Source organism: Asterias amurensis, chromosome 9, assembly GCF_032118995.1.
Source record: "Asterias amurensis chromosome 9, ASM3211899v1".
Lineage (NCBI taxonomy): Eukaryota > Metazoa > Echinodermata > Asteroidea > Forcipulatida > Asteriidae > Asterias > Asterias amurensis.
In genome coordinates, this window is record NC_092656.1 from 143,500 (window position 1) to 169,798 (window position 26,299).

The window sequence follows — 26,299 nt, forward strand, 5'->3', positions numbered from 1 at the left end:
AACTAGCGCAGAATCTGAGCCAAAATCCAATGTTTTGTTCAAGCTCTGGGTTAATCTGACCCAGCTCAGCTTTGGGTTTATCTGACCATGCTCTGGGTTAATCTGACCTAGCTCTGGGTTAATCTGACCTAGATCAGGGTTAATCTGACCTAGCTCTGGGTTAATCTGACCAAGCTCTGGGTTATTCTGACCTATAGCTCTGGGTTAATCTGACCAAGCTATGGGTTAACCTGAGCAAGCTCTGGGTTCATCTGACCTAGATCTGTGTTAATCTGACCCAGCTATGGGTTTATCCGACCCAGCTCTGGGTTTATCCGACCCAGCTCTGGGTTAATCTGACCCAGCTCTGCATAATCTGACCCGGGAGTTATTAAATAGATACCTACAAGGGTAGAGTATATTTAAACTGTTAAAAAATTGTTGCATACCGTACTTTGTTTTAACTCTTACCCTAAGCCACTACATTATCATAATAATGTGGGGAGACTTTGTCAGGGGGCGACTTTGTCAGGGGGCGACCATGTCATGGCGACTTTGTCAGGGGGCGACTTTGTCAAGGGGCGACCATGTCATGACGACTTTGTCAGGGGGCGACCATGTCATGGCGACTTTGAAACCTGGGGCCAGCCGGTCAGGGGCGACTTTGTTGGGGGCGCGCTTGTCCTGGGGCGAGATGACCAGCATCCCTTCTATCAACCCACGGCTAGAGCCATTTGGTGATGGTTGTAAAGAAATCAAACGCAAAGTCACAATTCAACGATTTGAAGGTACTGACTCTTATGGATTGTTGAACAAAGGTCAAGTACGTTTCCCTATAGGGGTGTTTGATTTCATCTTAGAGCATTTTGGGTACACCCATAGAGCTGCCATGTGGGTACAGTATAAAGCTCTATAATAATGTTTGCTCTATTTTGCAAGCCAAAAGATAGGGGCCATTATCCCAAGATTTTATTTCGGATAAGTATAGCTTGAGTTTATTTTCAGAAAATAAATTATTTTGTTCTGAAGGGGCTGAGCAGTTCATGTAGCTATAGCGCCCTCTAACGGCTTCAAATCTTGTTAAAGAGTAAAAACGTAATGAAACTAGACTAGAGTTCTAGTGTCCCAGGGAAATCTGTCCACTCTAGATTCTGTTTCCAATTATGGAAAATTAACATGGGCTAAAGGAGGCTGATTCAAAAGAGGGCACTATCAGAAGAAGTTTGTACGCAGTTCACCATACTGGGGGACTGAATCTTCTGTCTCACTGCTGGACGCACGAAGAAAATGTACACTTGAACGTTCATGTTTCAAAAGGTCATTACCTAACTTTTTAGCTAGAGAAGAATGTTTGACGTAAAGTCCAACGTTTACACAGATATTTTTCCTCCGGGCATAGGCACAGAATTTATTTACTAGTCATAAAATAAGTGTCTAGCTCTTGTGAGTTTGTCTTGTTTTTCAAGTTGTGAAAAGGTTTTTTAGTTTGATTGCAAAACGTAGACCTACAGAATAATAGTGTTTTGACATCACATCGGTTATTCATGTTTTACCATCATTTTGTTTAAACAGCTGGTTTGGGATGGCTTTTTGGTCATCAATAAAGCAACAACTGATTGTAAAACTTTTGACACCAAAGCATCTAATCAAAATCTGAAAAGTAAAAAAAAAAAACAGTATACCCCGCACCCCGGGATTCCAAACCGTAGACCGAATATTCTAAGGAAACAATTCCGTAGAAATATTTTCTGTCCTCACTTTTAGGTATTTCCACCAGGTTGTTTGGACGAGCGTCTAAAACCCAAATCAGGAAAGAAAGAAAAAAATAGTATATAAAGCAGCCGTTTGTCCTTCCAGTGCCGAACAGATTAAGTATTAGGATAGGTACAGCATCACATGTCTCCATAAAACCTGACTTCCGTAGGCGTTTTATTCTGCCGTTATTTGAACCTCGGAGCTCCCCAATGAAGGTTCATGTGATGCTTTATTTTATCTCGTTGTTCTTTGCAGATTCATGTGGGAATAAAGGTCATGCTTGAAATCTAATAGTTTTTACCCCACGTCTCAAATCGCCTTATCGTGACAAAGAAAAGGAAGTAAGTCCGAACGGACATCCACATTAATGCATTAGGTTTCGTTGAAATAATGGAAACGTAAGGCTTTTTTTAAAAACGTTTCAAGGCAATTAACTCCCTAAAGTCAAGAAACTATAATAAATAAGAAATAAAAATTGGGCAAGCGCCTAATATTTTGAGGCAGCACGCATATGACACGCTTGATTGAAAACAAATAAAAACTTGTTGGTGTAAACTAATATCAAATTTTAAAATGCACAGTTTACAAGACTTTAGATAAACTAGCCCATTAATATAATAGATACTGAGTCGACGTAGTAATATAATCGTTTAGGGCCATTCAAATGCCACGATTTTTAAATACGGGGATTGGACAAATTGTCACAAATATTTTTTGGAATTGCGGTATTGTTAAGTGCACGTACAATGAAAGCACACTCGAGCTATAATCTACAAATAGCGAGGTTTCATTGTTATACTATACCCGGAATTGTTATCCCTTCTAATCGATGGTGTTTTACTTGATGTTGAAATATCAATGCTTCGTTACTCTAAATTTGGCCTTAACTTCAAAAATAAGATACTTTTTTTTATAATAAACTAACTTCACGAGTGTTTATAATTTTACGGATGTTTTTTATAAAAATAAGTGTTCTCTTTTACATCTATTAAATTACTATTCTTGTTTTATATTGCAGAACGTTAGCTTCCCCTCCTTCTCGTTTCTTCCCCTCCACTTCTCCTCTCTGTCCGTATCATATATCAAGGCTGTGACAGTTTATAAAATTTACTCTTGTAATATGTTTTTACTCTTTTTTTGTTTATATTGCTTTTAATTTACCGTAACATTTATAAATGTTTACGTAATTTTTTAATCGTAATTTTATCGTGATTTTATGTTCACTTTTAACATGTTAGTTTGTTCGCAGGGCCCAAATGGAAACCAGTTTGATTTTGCTCAACCTGGGTAAATAAAGGAAATAAATAAATAAATAAATAAATAAATAAATAAATAAATAAATAAATAAATAAATAAGGCTATAAAGAACATCAACAAAATCACTTCCGACATTGCGAATTAAACCCACGTAATCTGTAGAATCCACATACGTAACCTTTCTACTGAAGCAATCCTCATGATCTCGATCTACAGCTGTAAATCAAACCCTAGTTTCTGATGTGGTGCCGTAAGCCAGTTTGATGATAACATACCCGTTATATGCTGCAGATGCAGTCACCAATGTTCCGATACCCCCAACACTATTCCTGTACAGAAATACAACCTCCCGGAATATCATCTGAATGAGTTCATTTAAAGAAGACACAATGGGAGGTGTATAGTGTCATATCAAGTGTTTGCATCAAATAATATATAGTCAATACGATTAGACATTCTGTTTGGTAAGCTTAATTAAGCTAACGAGAGCGAGAGGTAAATATTGTTGTTTTACAACAAGACTTGGATCAGCCTGACACAGAAATGGGTCAATGCTGACCTGAAAGTTTTTAGAATTCATAAGTTCATTAGGTTCAAGTTTAAAAGTTGGCTCGAATGTAAAAACAATACAATTTGTCAAGCAAGACTTTTACCATAAAATAAAGCAACAAGCCGCTCGGGTTATTTTGGGTGCACTGCTAAAAAAAAAAAAAAAAAAAAGTACCAAACCTGTCATTTAGCAGTGTTCACATTGAAACAAGGCTGGTCAATCACATGGCAGAGACTTTTATTCTGTTGATGCGTTTTAGAAGGGGTGGTTTGGGAGCATCCATTGCTTGAATTCGCGTATTTAGGCCTATCTACTTTTAAACTTCACACAAGTGTCAGTCACGCTTTTATTTAGTTGTCAATTATTAAAAGAAAACACAACTGATGTTGACGACCGTCCATAGCATCACTTTAAATACATTTGGGTAGCTACCGTTTTTGGCAATGTGTGATTTCATCAATTGTATGTGGACCCCTGCTGGTAATGGAAGTGTCCAGAAAACTGTTTTTAACGACCGCATTTTAGTGATATAAAACAGTGGTATAACCGAGATGTTATTATTCACCCGTGTGAACAGGTTGATGAACGCCATGTCGGTGAAAAGCGTCTGGATCTTGGTATTGGTAATGGGCTTTGCGGGAAACTATGCGTCCACCACACCGGGTCGAAAACCACTTTACATCGGTGGACTTCTTCCACTGACCAAGGGGTCTTCCCCGGACTTCGGGCCTACAGCTTTTGCTGGATGTAAACTAGCTGTTGATGATATCAATAATAGGAGTGATGTACTACCGGATTACGAACTTATAGTGAATTGGACTGATACGCAGGTACGAATTTAATTCAAATCTATATTTTATATTTTACTTCTCTTTTCAAAATGCAACATAATTGTAATGTGTAGTTTTAACGCATGACAAATGCATACCCTATTGTAGGCCTACGTCTTGTTCCCGAAAGAGGAACGTTACGACAGTTTGACTGGAATATTGTACACAGGCAAGTCATGGTTCCTGAAAGGAGAACGTTACGACAGTTTGACTGGAATATTGTACACAGGCAAGTCATGTGCAAAACTATAATTTCAAGAACTGGGTGTGAACGTTTGATCGGTTTCCTCCTAAGAAAAATAACATTCTGTATGCATGAACATGGGAAAACTTGTTCTTTGGGCTAGACTAATTCAGTAAAGTAATGCAAATAATAGTTTTTAAATTTTGTTTGTCAGGAGCCATTGTGTTGCTTCTGGACCTTCTGTTAAGGGAGTTAATAATAACCTTAGCACCCCTCTTACGATGTTAGGTTACTATCAAACCATTAAGCCCATAATGTAGTAACAAAATCCCACTTCATGGGAACTTGAGAGCCTCTAAAGTGTGGGATTTTGTTTCTACATTTTGGGTTTTAATGATTAATTGTAGTCTAACGGCGTGGAGTTAAAACTGTTGAGAATGTTTCCCCTGCTGCTTAAAGGAACACGTTGCCTTGGATCGGACGAGTTGGTCAAAACAAAAGCGTTTGTAACCGTTTTTTATAAAATGCATATGGTTGGAAAGATGTTTTAAAAGTAGAATACAATGATCCACACAAGTTTGCCTCGAAATTGCGTGGTTTTCCTTCTACTGTGCGAACTATCATGGTCGGCCATTTATGGGAGTCAAAATTTTGACCCCCATAAATGGCCGACGTGTTAGTCGACGAGGTAAAGGGAAAACCACGCAATTTCGAGGCATGTTTGTGTGGATCATTGTATTCTACTTTTACATCTTTCTACCCATATGCATTTTATAAAAAACGGTTAAAAACGCTTTTCAAAGACCAACTCGACCGATCCAAGGCAACGTGTTCCTTTAACAGTTTTGACCCCACGCCGTTTATTTTGAAAACAATGCACTTCGAATTCAGAATCAGATATTTATCTTTGGCAAAAAGTAAGTTAACTCTGTCAACCAGTCTATTTTCGTCTTGCCGCTTATGTTTTCATTATTTCTTTGCTTGTTTTTTCTACACTGCTAGAGAACAATACGTTGTGATCCATTGTTTGCTTTATTCACTGATTACAAGAAAATAGTCTCAGGCGTGAAATGCCAACCAAGGACACACCTAACAATAAAGGCCCCAGCAAATAAATTATGAACAAATAAAACCGAAATTTAAAAAAAATTAAAGGGAAATTATATTATAACAAAAGACAAGCAAAACTTTCAGGACTGATTTAAAGGAAGTTAACAAACCGAAGCAAACAAAAATAACCTTTGAAAACAGCAGAAATGAAAAAAATATATCTAACAAAATAGACGCCGGTAAAGTTGTCTGCGTCATTACGCATTGACATCTCGTCTTGAATATTCATTCTATCGCTGCGGGGTATAGGGGTGGGATGTACAACCTGGCAAAGGTAAGAATCAACCCGGGTTGACTTTTGCTTGTAGAGCTCGAGGAAACTTCTCGTTATTAACTTCATTGTCACGGGAGAAGTTTCATTTGGTCTCCCTGGCTATAATTATAGTGTTACCTCAAACTGTATAATCTATACTATGCAATGCATCAACATTAATCACAAGACAATAAATTGCAGCTGCGAATCTAAAAATGAACCGCATGTCATTATGCCCCTGTGAATCACTATTTACCGTGACCCCGTTGGTTACAACCTGTAAACTGTATGGTTAGAAATAAGACATATTATTTCCATCTATAAGATTCTTGCAATTTTGCTTTGAATCTTTATTTTCTTAATTCCCTATCTTTTTGAGCCATCTGAAGTAATTTTGAACTTCGTGTATGTGGTATTATTCATTGTTGCCTATGACCATTTTTAAACACAATCATAACCAGACATTTTCCGTACTCATTAATAATGTTTATACTTTTATACTCTACAAGCTGCAACACATAAACCAGACATTTTCCGTACTCATTAAAGGCAGTGGACACTTTTGGTAATTACTCAAAATAATTATTAGCATTCATAACACCTTACTTCAGTGGTAACCAGTAATGGAGAGAGGTTGATAGTATAAAACATTGTGAGAAACGGCCCCCTCTGAAGTGACATAGTTTCACAAGAAAGAAGTAATTTTCGACGAGTTTGATTTCGAGACCTCAGATTTAGAATTTGAGGTCATGAAATCAAGCATCTGAAAGCACACACTTTCGTGTGACCAGGGTGTTTTTTCTTTCATTGTTATCTCGCAACTTCGACGACCAATTGAGCTCAAATGTTCACAGGTTTGTTATTTTATGCATATGTTGAGATACACCAAGTGAGAAGACTGGTCTTAGACAATTACCAATAGTGTCCACTGTCTTTAATAATGTCCATACTTTTACTCCAAAAGCTGCAACACTTATAAAGCCCAAGTAACGCCACAAAAATAAAAATTCAATCTGTTCACAGATCCAGAACCCGTTATCACATAATCCACTATTGCGAGTCCGTGTAACGGACTTCAAATCCGTTATAATGGATTTTTGAATCCGTGAAAATGAAATGGAATTTTGTATTTATTTATTTATTTTGTTGGCGCCATTTGAAACGAATGGATGGCAAAGTTCCTTGGAGCATCTCTGTAATGCTTTCTTCCATAGAGCTTAATGTCAGCCTGTAGACACGCCAGGCTTTGTGGTTACTGGCCTCAAACATCACCTTTTCACCCAATCATATCTCTTGTTTCGTGCTGTTTCCCTTTCCTCAATTTCTTCATTTAATTTTGTTCTTGAGTCATGTGCTTCATCAACTGCTGTGATCAAAAACAGGCCTAGATGACCTAGAACTCTAGTCTGCGCAATAATTAGATTAATTGGTATAGCAAGACCGACGTTACAGATTGATAAGAAATTCCGTACGCGTTGCAAGACCGAAAAACTCAACGCGAAAGCTAACCATGCGTTAATGACTCGTTTATACGAACATCAAAGATAATTAACATTTCAGATCAAGTTGACTGGAACTCGTCATAAACATCGTCTCTTACGCTGTTGTAAGTTTGGAAATAATGTTCATACTTTGAGGTGAAAACAACATTTATATATTTTTTAATTTCAAATGATTTTTAGGTCGTTGGTTCAATTCCCACTACTTAATTTTGCCCCCCCCCCCCCACACACACACAAACAGCTGTGTTTATGGTGTACACCGAGGACTTCTCTTTGTTCTCCCATTGTTTGGACATAGTTTATTTTTCAGACGTCCCCATTGGTTTTGTACACGAAATCGAATTGAGGACGTCCTCGGTGTGACTTTTCCCGGATCCCCTTTTGTTAAAGTCCTCGGTTTGAATGCGTAGACATGCCCACGAAAACAAGGAATTTCGACGAAGTTACAAATGGGGTTTGGGGCAATGACGTCAATCCTAACCCCAGCTAAAAAATATCCACGGGCATTTCAAATGTACTAAATTCAGTTATTAAATTTACCTATATATTATAACCCTTTGAAAATATATTCACATGGAATAACATGCAATGCAGCTATTTTGAAGATTGGTATCCTATCTTGTTTCAGGACAACATTTCGATGGCGCTATACAGACACAATTATTTTTTCTCCATGACATGCTCTGATTGTTTGCACATCCAATTCCAAATTTCTATCTCCTTCCGTTCAACTGCAAATTAAATTCAATCTGAAATGCCACATGCCCTAAACCAAAATGCCACGTGCCAAATTAACCCAAAATTTTCATCTCGAAAACGTGCTATCTGGGGTTTTAACCCGGATGACAAATTATTCTCAAGTTCTGACCTTCTCGAGACACTCAGTAATATTGTTTAAACTCTGCTTTTTAATGTTATTAAAAGCAAAAAAAGGGTCAAAATATTATACTCCAACCTAATTTTATTTAAACGCACACAGAAGTTAAATTGACTCGTTTGTTAACGATTTAAAGGAAACTACTTTACAACAGAGACCCATGCAGTATTAAAGTGCGATACCTCGAACTAGTTATTAGACGAACTCATTCCAATTCATTGCCCTCCTAGTTGTCAACAGTGTCGTGTGGTTCCGGTAAATTTCTTTTCGCAAATACGAAATCACAGGAATACGCTGAAAATAATGAAATAATTGCACACAAGAATTGGTTTTATAAACGTTACCGATGAAGCGATAAAACAAAACATATCCATTGCGAGTTAAACTGTAACTCACTTATTCATTGATGCATAATACAGAGTTTTTGTTTACCAGGGTTGTTTCCTCGGATGTTTAAAGGGTTCACGGATTATACTTCAACATAGTCAGCACTCCGCATGACTATTTGGTGGTTAAACCTTGATCATTATTATCATTATTCTTTACCCGAGAATGACGATGTACTTGGGTTTTCAAAGTTTGTCGTTTTCTCCTGGTTGTTGTCATATAAAATCCATGTAAAAACAAAATGTCCTTTTTTACTATAATTTTTGTATTCTAGTCCAGAGAATCTCGAGTTTTCACTTAAATTAACCGTTTTCAGACAACTTGATTGATTTTATTCACCTGTACACCTCGGTCTTGGAAATTAACATCACAAGACTAAAGACTTGGGATAACAATGGAACCACATTACAAGACTAAAGACTTGGGATAACAATGGAACCACATCACAAGACTAAAGACTTGGGATAACAATGGAACCACATCACAAGACTAAAGACTTGGGATAACAATGGAACCACATCACAAGACTAAAGACTTGGGATAACAATGGAACCTGGCACTATTTTAAATAGTTTTGTTCACATGCACTACTCTTTACCGTACGCCACTTTTTATATTTCAGATGTGATTTTCAACAAACCAATGCTTCTATTAACCGAAAACGTCCAAGACCCAATTCCGCTAGGGATGCTTAATAATGTTTATCTCTTTCAGGGACGCTCGTGTGAACATCCATTCAGAAGGCTAAAAAGCTTCATAAAGTGTCGCCAAATGAAATTGACTTTCTTCGGTCGTGTGTTTAAGTGTCGTACCGGTTAACACGAAACGGTGATTTATAACAGAATGATGTACGAGATGGAACCTCAACCTCCTCGTATTGACACGTTCGTCTATATAATGAAGGGAAACGTGAGGTTTGAACTTTGAGCGTGTGCAGTGGCGAAGGGTTTGTGTATACTCTTTATTATGGTCTGAGATGTAATTGGTAATAGCCATGACAGACCCCCAATCACCGCTCGGCTCCCCCCCCCCCCTTCAAAAAAAAAGAAGGGAAAAAAGTATGCAATAAACTTCCTAAGGCTCATGTAAACATCGAAGAAGAAAAACTAACCATAAAACAAGAATAAATGGGGGTTAAGAAGTTTTCAAATACAATTGGGGATAGCAATTAGAGAAGAACGTAAGTGCCTCGGTTTGTCTTCCGGGTCAAAACTAACAAATCGTCCCCTTTGAAATATCTCCCTGGCTCTTTTTAACTTTCTTTTTAACGTGGCACGTCTTTTCCTTTTACCATATCAGGTTGTGGGGCTCCCTATTTATAAATGGTTTCTGGAGAAACTCCCGTATACTGTTACAAAGGTTTTTTGGTGAACACATTTTAACTAATTATCTCTTGTATTGTCAAACTTCTTGTCCAACCGGGTAGCTTTTTAGATCCTCATTAAAAATTTATAAAATTATTGAAATTATTAGCAAAAAAAGAGTCTGAGTTTATTTGAGTCCAAAAAATAAAGAATATTTATATTTGGTTTGCGGTAACACCATGTGTGTATCTACTTGCCAGGTAGAGTTTGTTCTGCGAGAACTGTCTTTCCTTATTCTACTACCGCGGAGTAGATTATCGGATTGCTCGGGACACTTCTCAGTTCTGAAAAGAACTGTCCTGCTTTTTATCTATTACTACCCAGTCGGAAGGTATAGAAAGTAGGCTGGGACTACTACTTTAGCTTATAGCATCGTAATAAACTGTATACCACCGCGGAGTCAGTTCTTAAATTGGTCTATACTTGCGGTACCATATGTGTATATACTTACCAAAACAGGTAGAGTTTTTTCTTTAAAAAAACTGTCTTGCTATAAATATTCTACTGCTGCGGACCGAGAAGATTTTTTCGGGAGACTTGAATATAGTTGTATTTAATTGATTATAATTCGAGTAATGACAAAACACGTTTAAATCAGTATATAAAGAGATTGTTTACGGTTCACTAATGGCCATGGAAACAATACACAAAAAGTGCGCTCCTTTGTGTCTCAGTTTCATATTCAGTTTTGGGAAATAAACTCGTCTCTCTCCTCTTTGTCTGTTTCCATTCCTCTACGTCCATTCTTCTTTTTGTCTGTTTCCATTCCTCTACGTCCATTCTTCTTTTTGTCTGTTTCCATTCCTCTACGTTCATTCTTCTTTTTGTCTGTTTCCATTCCTCTACGTCCATTCTTCAGTCGTGGATTTATATTGCCTGTTGGCATGGGAACCATATATTTAAACTGAAATTTAATTAAAAACCAGATTTCATTCATTTTAAAATATTGCAGACGCCGGAATTTTTTCTATTTTTAAACTTTTCAATTAATACTAAACGTCGTCAACCTTAACAATAAAACCTATAATAAGGCAAGCAAGAAGAAGTTAAAAAAAAAACAAAAAAAACGAGTAATGGAAGATTTTTTGTTTTTATTATCTATATGCATCTTTTTATGACAGCTTTTTGAGTTTGTGTTTTACTTCTGGGATGCGACATCAGATTTCAAATTTAAATACAATATTTAATCAAACTGTTTTTATAAACACATATTTTGTTTTATTAATAATGGAATCAATGTGTGGTGAAGAGGGTTTCAACTAGTGGTTTAAACCCAACGAGGCCTGGCTCTTGATAATTTTACCGAGACGAAGTCGAGGTAAATTATCAAGAACCAGGCCTCGGCGGGTTTAAACCACTATAGTTGAAAACCTCTTCACGACCCATTGATTCCCATTCATAAATACATTTTCGGTCGAAAAACATCAACACTTTTGGTCAAAAAGTAAAATAAATGCAAAAATTATAATTGTTCAATGATTTCTTTCAACACAACACCCCTCCAGCTATGAAATGGTAAGACCCACCGCAGCCCTCGGGTTAACAACTCCTTATAAGGGAATGCTGTGCGCGTCGCGCGTATCGCGTGATGTGGCACAACGGTCTCGGCCGTTGCTCTCGACCAATAGGAATGAAGAAACTGTCTTATAAGCACAGGTACAAGCTCGCGCCGTGTTTCGACACCTTTTACTGGTCATAAACAAAGGTTTATACACATCCACGTGACGCGCTCTCCACCAATAGGAATAGCGAAAATGTATGAGGTATTTATGAATACAATTTTAAAGTTGTGATGTTTGTTTGTAGTTGCTGGGCACCTCTGAAAACAATGTTTGTCTGAGAGGTCTCCCCAGGGTAAAGAAGAAATGAATAAAATAAATAAAAATGTCCGTAAACGTTGTATCTGTCAAATTATTTGACCTCTTTTCTCATACTTCCTACTTTGTGTATTGTCTTTCAGCACAACTTGCCCATCACCCTGAATAAGCTCTATGAGTTCATCTACAACCCACCAGTGAAGGTGGCAATATTTGGTCCATTATTCTCATCTATCACTGAGGTCTTAGCTGAGGTCATCGGACAATGGAACATCACTCAGGTAAATCAAATGCAAAGGAGTCTTTTTTATCTGCAAAGTGGACAAATTAAAGGGCCACACCGGCTGACCGTTTACGCAATTTATGGGTGTAGAATCATAAGTAGTGTTTTTTTAAATGGTTGCTGTAAAAATAATCATCAAAATGTCACGTGATTAGCGAAAATGGTTTAAAAAAACCAAAGCGGTAAAAGGCCAGCGTATACGTGTTTCCAGCCGTTGCAACTGTCAAATCTTCGTGACATTGTCGCAAAATGTTGCAAGTAGACTGGTGCTTTGTTTATAGCAACGTTTTACTGACGCAGCAAAAGGATCCAGTCTATCCATATAGTAAAGAAATTTTCTGCTAAACAGATGAAACTGAACAATGGGCCCTGTTATTCACAGTGAAAGATGTTTTTATCTCGGGGGGAAGGGAATCTTGAGGTATTCAAAAGCGTCCTTGTGGGAATGTATTTTGAAACGTAAGCGTAGCTGCAAATCTTGAAACGTAAGCCTAGCTTGACTCAGGATTGGAAGCGTACCTTTTTATTATAGCGTAACTGGAACCTAAAATTATCTTGGATTGTATAAGCGTAGCTGAGTAGCTGCGTAGCTTGAAGCGTAACCATATCTTTTGGAACGTAACCATATTTTTTGGAACGTTAGCATATCTTGGAACGTAAGCGTAGCTGGGTATTTTGGAACGTAAACGTAGCTGCGTATGGAACGTAAACTTAACTTGACTCAGGATTGAAAGCGTACCTTTTGTTATTAAACCGTAACTTGAAGGAACGTAGGCAAAAATTGGAATGTAAGCGTAGCTTGTAACCTAAGCATATCTTGGAAGGTAAGCGTAGCTGGGTATCTTGGAGCGTAAACGTAGCTGGGTATCTTGGAGCGTAAACGTAGCTGCGTATGGCACGTAAGTGTAGCTTGACTCGGGGTTGAAAACGTACGTGTTGATATTATAGCGTAACTTGAAGGAAAGTAAGCGTAGCTGCATAGCTTGGAACGTAACCAAATAATACCTCAACAATCTCAAATATAACACTTCATTCACAGAATTAAAAAATAATGTTTTTATTGACAAAATTATGCTTTGAGGGAATTTTGTTTTATGATTATTTTTGTTTCAACCTATACAAAATATTATTCTTAATCACCTGTTCTTTTTACGATCGGGGGCTCCGGTTTTTTTTTTATCCTTTTTTTCTTCTTCATAAAACATTGTTTAAGCTACTCACACAATAACACTGTCAATGTAACAGAATGCGGTATTCCTACGTTTTGACATCATCAATCTTTTTTAATTACCTGAAAACTCCTAACAAAAAGAAATTAGGAGCCATGAAACAAAACAGAGCATTTCATTGAAACGTTGCGATCATAAGAAACAACGGAATCGACACGAGGTGTACCGACTGACAAACCCACGATGACAAACTTTGATGTCTGGCTCCCAACCCCTCCCAAGCTCACGGCGAGACTCGCAAGCAGGCTGGGAGTTCATAGCGCCCGGGATTACACCTCCAGCCTCCACAAGACACGGCATGTGCGGTACGTGATATGCCCCAAGGCTTACGTTCCGATTGCTCCCATGCCGAGGCGCTGTAAAACACGCTTCCGTTGCAGCACGGACTCTCTGAATGAGAATCTGACGTCCCTTTTTTCATAATTATTTACAGTTTTTACCCGCAATCTGTATGCATAGTCTCTTTTGTCAAATATTCATGAATAATTGTAACCAAAAATTTGAAAATTTGGTTTAGTAATTTATTTTTAATTTATTTTTATACGGCTGGAAGTAAAACTATCTCCGAAGGTCACGTGGGTTATCCGAACCAAAAAATTGGTAACCCACGTGACCTTCGTTTTTTGAAAAATGCGTTAAAACGGTCAAATTTGATGGTTTCTTTTAGAAACTATTCTTCTCCATTCCTTTAGAATCATGTTTTAGTGTAGTTTGTAGGCTTAATAGCCAAACGAACCGGTGTGTCCCTTTAAGTGCGATTAATGGAAATGACCTGTTTGCCACTTGTGACATCTCAAGGTTTCAGTCGATTTGTTTGACATTTTTGGTCGGAGTTGAGGTCAAGGTCAATTGGAAAGAAAACAGACCCTTATGAAAGGTCGTTTCGTCGTTCATAACGAGGGCGACCTGTTAAACCTTCGATCCAAATCGGATCGCAATTCAACTTTTCAGAGGCTCAACGATGAAATTCGGTTTTTATGATGTAATGTCAGTGCGGATTTTGTCAACATCAAACGTCCGATGACGTCACATTTCAAACATGATTTGAATTCTACTTTTTGACTGACGCAAACGTGTCGCTTCTGCTTGTCATTATTTTCTTTCAACTTTTATAACAAATGATTAAGACCAAATTGTTAACAGGTTAGATCTTTTAGTGAAAACACTGGTGACAATATTACCAAAGGTAGACACTGCCTTAAACGTGAGGAGACTTGTGAATGTTGTTTCAATTTTATTAATTTATGCATTAATTTCTGTTTGGATGTAAACTGTGCAACACAAACAACTCTGGAGACCCTCTTTCCAAGGAAGATTGTAATGGGGAAATGTTTTTTTTTTATCAGATATCACCAGGAGCGTCTACCCCTGTCTTGACTGACCGAGTCAAATTCCCTCATGTCTACCGAATGTTAACCTCTTCTGCCGCCTTTGGAACGGCTCAAGCTGGAATAGTAAGACAGTTCGGATGGACAAAGATTGCAACATTGAATATGGCAACAGAGCCGCATAAAGGGGTAAGTGGGGTTAAGAGGGTTTGGGTTGGGTCGTTGTTGTCGTAGTCGTTGTCGTTGCCGTAGTCGTTGTCGTTTTCGTAGTCGTTGTCGTTGTCGTTGGGGGGACTTCGAGACAATCAGACATGTATACCTTGTCTTGAACTAAATCACATTCTTCTGTTTATTCCTCAGAGAATTAACAGTTTAAAAGACGAGGAGTCTGAGAGTAATTTTACTGTAATCATCTCGGAGAGTTTCCTGACCGATCCACTCGATGCTTTAAAACGACTCAAGGTACAACTAAGGATATCAGAAAGGAAACAAAAAGCTGGATGTATCGACATTTTAAGATTCTCATTTTCAAACGGGCAGCCATACTTTATCATACTTGAGAGGTATGACTTACAGAATCAGCATCTTGGTGTCTATAAATTGGTTTGAATATTCAGCAATTTTAAAGAGAAAGCCTTTCCGAAATTTGTAGACTTTAACTAAAAATAATGATTATCAGTTCAAGTGAATATCGGAAGAAATATATTGTTATTATGTCCGTGTTGCATCTAATTGTGGCACCAAAATAGGAGGAAAACTTAAGAAGGCAAGGTTGCAATGGAGATTATCGGTGTTGGACAGCAACATTTCACTCGCTGCCACTTCTAACACAACTAGAATTTATTATTTTGTTTGATGGACAGACGAAGAGAATGAAATTAGTAATAACGGCACCATTCTTAATCGGAATATTTATTTTGCAAATTCAGGCTGAAGATGCAAGGATAATTGCTACCAGTTTTTACGAAGAAGAAGCTAAGAAAGTGTTCTGCAGCGTGAGTAGAATGTATTTTTCATATGACTTATCAGTCACTTCACTGCCTTTTTAGTAATTATAAGATCGGAAGTAATAATCTATAAGTGAACAATAAATGATTCTCATTAATTGCTTGTTGTTGTTAGACACGAATATGAATCGTGAATAAGAATTAATGGTAGGCTTATACTATTTCGGTAAAATTAGTCTAAAAAGTCTCTTGCCCCTTTCTTTACCAGCCTCGGTTGGTTATAAGTAGGATGTCGACTTCTCCCAGTGACGTTTGCAGGTTTTGGGTTGCAAGCGGTAAATTCATCCAATTGTTGACAAATCCGTTTGATAAAACATACAATTAATTATTATCTAATAGTGAAACTGTTCTTAAACAGGCTTACAAACTGGACATGTATGGAGCTAACTACGTGTGGATGATCCCAGGTTACTATTCGGCTAATTGGCAAGATGATGTTGAAGGTTTAGATTGCACGGCTGAGCAGCTTAGAGAAGCTACGGAAGGATATCTTACGGTCGCCTTCATGATGTATGGTAACAGCGAAGATGTTGGAAGATGCGGACGGGTAAGATACGCACCTACCCGTTAACCTATACACGTTTCTGTTTAATAGTAACTAATAATAGAGGACTTCCAGACTTTGATAAAACTAGCATTTAAAAGGTATCTTGTTATCAGAATGGGTACAATGTATACTCAATGAGCAAAAGGACCACCAACTCTTACCTCAAACGCCGTATCATAAAGTTGCGTTTAAAAGCCTTCTTTTTAATTTTTCTTGCAGTAAAATACTATTTTTTTCTTTTGTTATTCAAAGAAGGTTATTCTTACAGTCCTAGCAAACAAACTAGTTTTGAACATTCGAATAAGTTCGAAACGTGCCTGCTATTTCCGAAAAAAAGGCTCAGAAATAAAGCTTTCAAGTTAATACGTGCTGCGATTATTGACGGACAATGGTACACATTACACCTGGCCCGTTTTGTCAATAAAACTTCCTCAAGTTGAATATTGATAAGACAGAGTTCCTACTATTTGGGTTACGTCAACAGTAAACAAAGGTGAGTGCCATACATTTCTTAATATTTCCATCGGTGATGCTCGGATAGCTTCGTCGCTTCAAGCTCGGAACTTAGGGGTTATTTTCGATTGATTTATGATACTTCAATCATATCACATCAGGAATATTGGTAAGAGTCGCAAGTTCTTGGACAAGAGTGCCACTGAAGGTTTTTCTTGCATTTGTTACTTCTCGTCTTGACAACGATAATGCTCTTCTCTGCAGTCTTCCTATAAACAACTAAGGGTACTCATGATCCTGGCCGCTTTTTGTCAATAATGACTCCTTTTTTTTATCACAGCATCATTGATATTCTAAAATCACTCCCGTCTCTTGTTGTCTTTATTATTATTTTGTAGACACCTTCAGAGTTCAGGCATAAGATGGAGGACGAACTGGCTGTGAATATTACCTTAAGCGACCCAGGGTTCGCTGCTATGGGTTATGATGGAATCTGGGCCTTAGCATTAGCAATGCATGATGTTCAGAATGAGATACCAATGGGTTTAGACTCGTATCAGTACGGTGATGGGGAGTACGCAACGCTGGTAGGAGACAGTATTCTACGGCAGGAGTTTGACGGCATGTCGGTAACGGCTTTTAATCATATCATTATTAACATTATAGGGACATGAACATTTCTGATTTTAAAACTAAGGACACTTTTGTTACACACTGTCCGATATTGTTTAATTGAGTCATTATTTACACATACTGTTCAATATCTTCAACACTGCAAGTACACGGTTTTACTCAGAATGATCGACTTGATCCGACCGCCATGTTTGATGTTTACGTTTGAAGACCTTTTTTTCGGAAGGAATATAGTTAATTGAAATTGTAAGAATTGACTGAACAGCTAATATATTAACTTTACAGGGTCCAATATTGTTCACAGATGGCGGCTATCGGCTAGGGAATCTTCTCATAGAGCAAAATGTCAGTAAGTTAATAACGTAAGAAGTGATTTTGTTTGATGGCTTCATACAGTTTTTATTTATTCTGAATAACCGAACGGTTAAGAAACCGACTCAAGCTCTGGTGTTTCTGGTCAGCAGAGTGTGGGTTCAAGTCCCAGTTCTGGCACTTATGTCCGATTGAGCAAAATGTTTTACCGTAATTGTTCCGTCCTTCGGGTTGGACATTAAGCTGTGGGTCCTGTGTGTATAACGATTTGTAGCACCAGCAATTAACCAGAAAACTTATTTGAGTTTGGGTTAACTTACGATGTTTCTGGTTCAATATAGAAAGCACCCTTGAATATTTCCTTTAGACTATAACGAGCTATAGACGATGTGACCTATGTATACATTCAAACCGCCCTCTGTTAAAAAAAAACACTATACGTCATGTTTCGCCGGGCAAAAAGACGCGTAGTCATGGTAAGATTGCATTCACTTTCTAGCTGGCTGCCAAAACACAAAGGTTTTGCCCGGCGGTATGCGCGCGAATCATGTTTTGGTTTCGAGTGACGTCAGAGGTCACATCGTCTATAAATTCACTGATGATGATGCCGTGGTTGCATTACCAGAAGTATACAGTAATTATTTTGGCCTAATAATAAATAAGTCAAATTGTAAATATGTGTATATATTAATGTTACTATTTTTAATTCAATTTCTGATATAGAGAAAGGAAAACTGTAATAAGTTGCCATCGATAAACCTAACAACAGATATATAAAAAAAAATATAGGCAAAATTGCAGCACCCATTGCATTCGAGAAACTTCACCTATCCAGCAACAAACAAGATTGTTGTGGTCTGTTTATTATATTCTTCGATATCAAATACTCATGAGCTTCAATCTTGGCGAAAGGCCGGGCTTGTTTCTTCAACCCAGATTAAGACTCTATATATCGTTTAATCCAAAGATGGAGAAGAGGTTCTCATTGGTAGCTATGACAACATTCAAAACATGATCACATGGGTTGTACCTACTGATAGTTTGTGGTATTACAGTGGTAAGTTTACTCTGTGTTTTTAATTGGGGTTTAATGTGTTCCCTGAAATAGCATCACCCGAACAAATCACTGATAGTACTGATTTATCAAATATATCTAACCTTTTACAAAGCCACGTTAGTGATTGATTTGGTATAAAGCTAACACTTTAGATACAATTATTTATAAATCCACAATTAGCAAGAAAATTTGCCTGTAATTTTTTAGTTTACATATTGGCCTTCTGTTTTATTCGATGTGATCACGAACCACTAAAACAATGCCCTTCGCATTACACCATATCGTACTCAACAAGGACAATATGAAAGACCAGAAAGCATTAACCGTAAGCGACTAGAAGTCCCTCATGGTCATCTCTCGGGGTACATTGCTATATAATTGATTGAATTTAAAGGGCAGCTTTCGGTCGAGATTTGGCCATTAGCAAACTCCGTTCACTCATAGAGGCTTCCTCCACGGTTGAACTCATTACTCATGGACCAATACGTGACAAAACAAGAAGAAGAACATATTATTGACAGTGACGTCATGAAGTCACGTTTGTTGATACCGCAATGTCTCAAGGGATGTTTTCATCTTGCAAGATTCAGTCGTCGGTTTGCATGGATCTTTGTTAGCAGAATAGTATTTCAACTTTGCTTTTGTGTGTCTAAAAGGGTCCGCAACCTAACTTGTATAATTCTTTTTTCTTTATCTTGTTATTAATAATAGTTCACCGATCTGGTTCATGAAATGCCACACTATCGACTAGATCCTAAACTAGACTATAATTAGATTACTTTTATTTTATGAAATATTCATTTAGGAGGAACCAAACCATTCGACTCTGACGTCACCGAAACGATCACCACCCTTCAAGCCACGCCCCTTCCTCTTGTGATTGTCGTATCCTTCTTGTCCTTCCTTGGGATCATTCTTGCAACACTCTTTCTTTGTTTTAATACATGGAAGCGAGAACATAGGTGAGTTGTAGGATTTGAAACTTTGTTTAATGGGAATATGAATAGGTGGGGTTGGCGGTAGCACCGTGTGTTTTTGAGTATAGTGTTGGTTCAGAACAAAAACCCGGTGAGTTTGCCCAGTGTGTGCTAAGATGTCGAGAAAGTGAAAATTAATGAACAATGTATGAGGATTTTCGTTTGTACTTTTCGTTCAACAGACAAATCAAAATGTCGAGCCCCAAAGTGAACAACATCATTGCGTGCGGAATCATGTTGGCTTACATGTGTGCTGCGCTACTTGGAATTGACAACTCAATGGCAGAAGAGGGAGCACTGCAGAAAGTTTGCCAGGTAAGGCCTTTTCGGAACCACAATTTCGACCTCAGCTCCTCCTTAAAGTTCCGTTAGCCTTCCTTAAATTAAGACGCAGGCCTATGCCGTAAGCAAGCCATGTCACAAATGCTGACAGAGTCTTAACCGGAGCCTATTTTTATTTTCTGTTTGTTTCATGCTTGGGTTTTGTTTTGTTCTGGTTTTTTTTCTTTATTGAGTCCATCAATGGCATTCAAGCCTAGGCTTAAAACATTGTATACCAACATTATTTCACTTCCTACATACCGACTTACTCATGTATTTTCTGTTTGTCATGAACACAACTGTGATTTTGAATTAAATTGAATTGAGTTGACTAGAAGTGAAGTATAATGTTACATTCACCTAGCTTCCATAGTTTGTTTAAAAACTATCAATAATGACATTCGACAATTCTGAGCTCTTACTTATGCAGTATTATTTCTCTATTGTGATCTGTAGCTTCGCTCTTGGTTGATCCCACTAGCTTTTACGCTAGCCTTTGGAGGTATGTTCACAAAGATGTGGCGGATTTATTCAATCGTAATTGCTAACAAGACTAAACGAAAGGTAAATCTCTCCAACCCTCCACGGGTCATGTTTCACCCTCAAATTCTTTCATGAAAGCTTTGTTTGAAAGGCAGTGGACACTATTGGTAATTACTCCAAATCATTATTATCATAAAACCTTACTTGGTAACGAGTAATGGAGAGCTGTTGATAGTATAAAGCCTTGCGAGAAACAGCTCTCTCTGAAGTAACGAGTTTTTGAGAAAGAATTAATTTCTCACTAAAATATTTGAATTTGACTTCGTGTCACATAACCACGGGATGTGGCTCCAACCAACAAATGTAAGAAAGACGAACAAGCCATGCACTCATGAAATAAATGAACAGTGAAAGAAGCACTTCTAATTTACTATATACATCAGTATTTAATTATGAAATTCCTCATCGAACACTATCAATCAACATGTCCAACATTCTTTGGCTCTAATTACAATTCCTTGATTCAAATAAAATCTCCTCCAAAATTAAACCAAAATAATTTATCTATCCTTACTTCACCTAAATCAAAACTTCAAACCTCAAAACGTTCTGAACTTCACTTCACTTACTATCTTCAATGAAAATCAATAAAGAAAAACTATACTCTGTTCTCAAACTCCACAAACTTCTTTAAATGTCAATATAATAACTTGGGCTAGTAGAACCCTCCACTTAACTTCAAATCTAAATTACGTCTTAGAAAAACTTCTTATTCCAACTTCTGCTCACAACTGGAGTGTAAAACAACTCCCTTAATCTCAAATAACAATTATTTCTTTCCAACTTCTTTTCACAACTGGAGAATAAAACAACTCCCTTAATCTCAAATAGCAAAGTTTCTTCCAAACTTCTTTTTCACAACTGGAGAATAAAACAACTCCCTTAATCTCAAATAGCAAAACTTCTTCCAAACTTCTTTTTCACAACTGGAGAATAAAACAACTCCCTTAATCTCAAATAGCAAAATTTCTTTCCAACTTCTTTTTCACAACTGGAGAATAAAACAACTCCCTTAATCTCAAATAGCAAAGTTTCTTCCAAAATGTATGGCTATGGAAGAAGAAAATTATTCTCCTAAATGTTAAATGTATAATGTCAGCAAATACAAAATTGCAATCCAACCTGGCTTTTACTGACTATCTACAAAAAGTGTCTTTACTCTCATGGAAGACAAAAATTACTTAATAAATTGCTCCCATCTTCCGATGATAAATATATATATATATACAAGCATAGAGTTTTTACATACAGAACCAGTGTTCCAAAATTATCGGGCTAGCTGTTCTTTCGACGGAATCCGTTCAGAGGATAAAAAGCTTGAAGCTATATCCAGTCTTCATTCTTGACAAAATTCCACATCAGTTCAAATGGTTAGCTCAATCATGGTTCATCCAGTGTAGGGTGGTAGGAAGATGGAGTATCCCGATTAATGTCTGTCGTAAACTGTTTAACCCGGAACCAGTGCCATCTACAAAATCAATACCAACCATACCGATACCATAATGATAATTGAACAGTTCTGTCTGGAAATGCTTATAATCAAATAGTTTCTACACTTGGTTTGCACTATAATCATAAACTATCAAACTGTACCTTTTCGTACTAAACTTAGAATGAATTTCAAAGCAATATTTGTTCACAAAATAATTCACAACTTACGGTTAGGAGTTCCCTTTAAAAACTTAAACTGTGTCTGCCTGTTATAGCTTTCTGTTGAAACAGCAAAATCTTCAATTTGTCGCAATGATACAATTTATCAAACAAAATTCTGCATGAAGGTCCTGCAATATGTGTGACCTCCCTGATAGCAGATCTTGGAATGACCAACCACACCCTAATCTACGGCTGCAAGGAATTCTTAAGCTCACCCAACCATGGCACCCACTCTACAGAACAATAGTCACCTCTCAATGCACACACATACACCCTACATCAGCCCACTCATGTCTTCCCAAATAAGGACTTGTTCACTCAACTGTAGTTCACTGACTGCATCACAGAACTAAATGAATATTCATTGTATCTCTAAACTCTTGACCAATAAAATAAATGAGGGAAATATAAAAAATACACATGGGTTATTTACAGTACTAGATCACTTGTGACACTTCGAGACATCAGAATTTGATTTTGAGGTCTCGCAATCAAGCATCTGAAAGCACACAACTTGTGCAATAAGGGCGTTTTTTCTTCCATTATTCTCTCGCAACTTCGACGACCAATTGAGCTCAAATTTTCACAGGTTGTTGTTTTGTACATATGTCGAGATACACTAAGTGAGAAGACTGGTCTTTGACAATTACCAAAGGTGTCCAGTGTCTTTAAAGGTAGTGCGTGCTGTGTTAATGTACAGTGAGATTAAACTCTTTCGACAAGCTGTACTTTCATAATGTTTTTTTTTTTCAGTAAATGAAACTATATAAATATCTGTAATCATAATGTAGATTGGGTGTGGTAGACATCAATATGTGACAGTCACATCCCCTAAGACGCCACCAACCCACACATCCCCTACCCCAATCCTCGTCTCACAGTCACATCCCCTAAGACGCCACCAACCCACACATCCCCCTACCCCAATCCTCGTCTCAGAGCGACTAATTACAGCATTGAATCAATGTATAATCTAAACGGATCGTTTTGGCTTGTTTTTATTTCTAGGTAATCAAGGACCGATATCTCTTTGGTATTATTGTTGTGCTGCTTCTGGTAGATTTCGCAATCCTCATCCCATGGCAGATCGTTGATCCCATTCAAATCGAGAAAATAACATACCCTATAACTCGGGTAAGTACAAACGTAGACCCCTAAAGCATTGCAGCAAGAGCCTGCCAAACTTTGATACATTATGTGTGTGGATTTATATATCCATACATTAAGCGTAACTGACCGATTAACACTAAAATAGCAGATGGAAACCAAGAAGAAGCTCTGATTATATAGTCACACCATTTGACTAACACTCGGCAAAGGCACGATCTCCTTAGTTGGTATCTTTGTATTTGTTGAAAGGTTTCTATTTCTGATTCGTTTTATTGTCCTAAAAAAGAAATATTTCTTTTGCAAAAACAAACTAATACCGCTGAGGTACAAACAGTATGGATTAAACTTACTTCATATTGTCAACGTTATCTGTCCAAACTGATTTACTATCCCGACCTTTAAAACATTCTTATTGTGATATTTATCTCAGACGCAGGACGATATAGAAAATCATAAGAAGCGTGAATTGCTTCACGTCAACTGCACATCCGAAAATAACACCATATGGATCATGATCATGCTAATCTACAAGGCGTTTGTCGTCGTGTTTGGAGCTTTTCTTGCATGGTCAACACGGTAATTTGTTTAATTTTATTTATTTATTCTATTTTTTATTATTTTTTAAGTTCACCCCCTTTTTATTTGTATAATTAAACAAAATCTTTGGGGAGGGGGCTGGGGGTAATACAGAGCTAAAGCGTTGACTACAAACACACATTTCTATTTTTGCATCCCTTCTTATGTTCTTACTTTTGTTAACTTTTTTCTTTTGTCCCGTTTGTTTGTCCCTGTCTACGTAACATCCTCCCATAAAACCTGTACACACAATTTCTTGTGGATCGAGCAGCTCATTCTTCAGTCTTCTTAATGGAGCGAATATTAAAACTCTCCAGCAACAACTATGTGAAGTTCAATCATCGAATTGTTAAGCACTAAATCAGTTGCCCTGGCTGTATATTAAGAGTCAGTTCAGGTAAATAGTTAGTCTTGGCCCAAGACGATGGTGCTTGATTCTGGATAGTGTACTACGCGCGGTTGAATCGCCAAAGCGCGCCCGCCACGGTATGATTTAGTTACGTGGACGGCTCGAAATCTAGACTACACTCTGCAAGCTACCATCGTCTTGGCAATCCTGCAGCACTGCGTGCACTGTGGGCGTTGCCGTATTATGTTAACAAGGCCGTTGTCGAGGTTGTGTAATGCATATTCAACATGTGAACAACATGGCAGCGCCCAGCAGCATGAAATGAAGTCGGGCCATGGTCGGACGAACGGGACGAACGAGTGATACTATAGTATGGTTTGCCTAACCATACTAAACGAACGCAATGCAGGGATTTAAATTCTACATCCCCTTTTCCCAGAAAACCAATTAATAATTATTGTCGTTATTCTGAAGAATAGCTGACTACAGAATGTCTGAGAGAAAACTGACTAAGGAGGAATTAAGTAACAAAATGCTTCGTTACGTGTCGTGTTTGTTTTATGGTTTTATACTTCCCGAATGATTTGTCGTGGGCAGATCACATGAACCACAGACAGACGAACTACCCGCAGTGCATATATTATACCATGGCGGTACCTCCATGATTATACTCACATGGAGGTAGAATCCTCCATGATACTACCGTATATAGTAGTTTTACTACAGCAAACACTATTCACTGTACATGTACAATTTATTGTCGTTCTGAGGCATCGACTCATATGACTTTGCACATGTATTAAACTTTAGGGCTACTAATTGTGTCACAATCACATGAATACCTAATAGTCAGTATGTTATAATTAACAATGATGTATTGTGTCAAAAACAATTGATACAGTTTAATTCAAATTATTTCTAAATAAAGGCCAACACAAATTACTTGTTCATAAAATTGATTTCTTTATTTTATTGCCAAACACAAATTCTTCACAGAACAGTGGCTATTAAAATGATCAGGTTTGTAAACAGGCTATAACAACGATACCCCACAATTAAAGCCTGAGCGACTAGTGAAATTTGCTTCTCAACTATTCGTGCCTCAAACAGTCGCAACTTCAACACCCTAGTCATTTTTCATGCCCCAAAATGCATTGCGACGTATTATTTGCTGCAGGTGCAATAGAGTTAAACTCACGCTGAAAGGATTTAAGGATTTTGTCACTTTATGTCTAGGGCTGGGCGACTAGTGCGACACAGTGTTAAACTTGTCGCACAGTCGAGATTATTAAAATCACTAGTCGTGTTGCGACTACTTTTTTTAATTCCTAATTGAATAATCGTGTACTCCAAAAATAGTAACAACTTCCTGTTTGGTGAACTGTCTATTGTATCGCTCACGACTATTCATGGCAACATAATTTACTTACGAAACACAGTCAGTGACACCAGTGACAATCCTTCAATCCTCTAAGCACGAAATTTACCATATTGTCCCTGCGGCAAACAAGTCGTGACTAGTGTCGTAGTCATGACTTTTTGAGGTGTGACTAGTCGAGTAGTAACTTACACAAGTGGCCCAGGCTTACTGATGTCTGGTTGTGTTTCATAGGTAAATTATGTTGTCATGAAAATTCGTGACTGTGAGCGACACAATTTTTTCAGCAAGCAGGAATAGTCGCAACTATTTTAGTTGTTGTGGTGGCTCGATTTACGGAGTAGGTGAATAATGGCAGTCGCAACTCGACTAAGCAATAACTAGTTGCGATTTCGACATCAATCGTAGTGCGTACCACTAATCGCCAATCACAGGCTTTCCCACAGCAGCATTTAAAGTGCACAGGTATCACAGCAGTTATACACAATACTGTTTGTACTATGTACTTGTGTGAGCGGCTGAGCCTACGACCACTCTTCTACATTGTGGGGTGCAATGCAGTTTTCATCTGATTCTCTTGGTCTTAGATAGTTTATGGCAGTTGAAAGACCATGTTGCTCATCTCGCCCAACTCTTCCACTTAGTTGTACATTTTCATCTTGGTGTTCAAAATAATGA

General features: G+C 37.7%; 1 protein-coding gene across 1 annotated transcript in view; it reads left to right on the forward strand.

Annotated features, from left to right (window-relative positions):
* Positions 1-26,299, forward strand: part of LOC139942270 (gamma-aminobutyric acid type B receptor subunit 2-like) — a 36,524-nt gene that overhangs the window by 1,469 nt on the left and 8,756 nt on the right. The window contains exons 2-15 of the mRNA XM_071939066.1: positions 4,119-4,371; positions 12,009-12,146; positions 14,724-14,894; positions 15,066-15,167; positions 15,635-15,700; positions 16,071-16,259; positions 17,111-17,341; positions 17,631-17,694; positions 18,625-18,714; positions 19,520-19,676; positions 19,874-20,006; positions 20,469-20,576; positions 23,217-23,342; positions 23,749-23,894. Of these exons, the coding sequence (XP_071795167.1) occupies positions 4,123-4,371; positions 12,009-12,146; positions 14,724-14,894; positions 15,066-15,167; positions 15,635-15,700; positions 16,071-16,259; positions 17,111-17,341; positions 17,631-17,694; positions 18,625-18,714; positions 19,520-19,676; positions 19,874-20,006; positions 20,469-20,576; positions 23,217-23,342; positions 23,749-23,894 (1,970 nt within the window). The 5' untranslated portion in view covers positions 4,119-4,122. The remainder of the gene's footprint in view (positions 1-4,118; positions 4,372-12,008; positions 12,147-14,723; positions 14,895-15,065; positions 15,168-15,634; positions 15,701-16,070; positions 16,260-17,110; positions 17,342-17,630; positions 17,695-18,624; positions 18,715-19,519; positions 19,677-19,873; positions 20,007-20,468; positions 20,577-23,216; positions 23,343-23,748; positions 23,895-26,299) is intronic.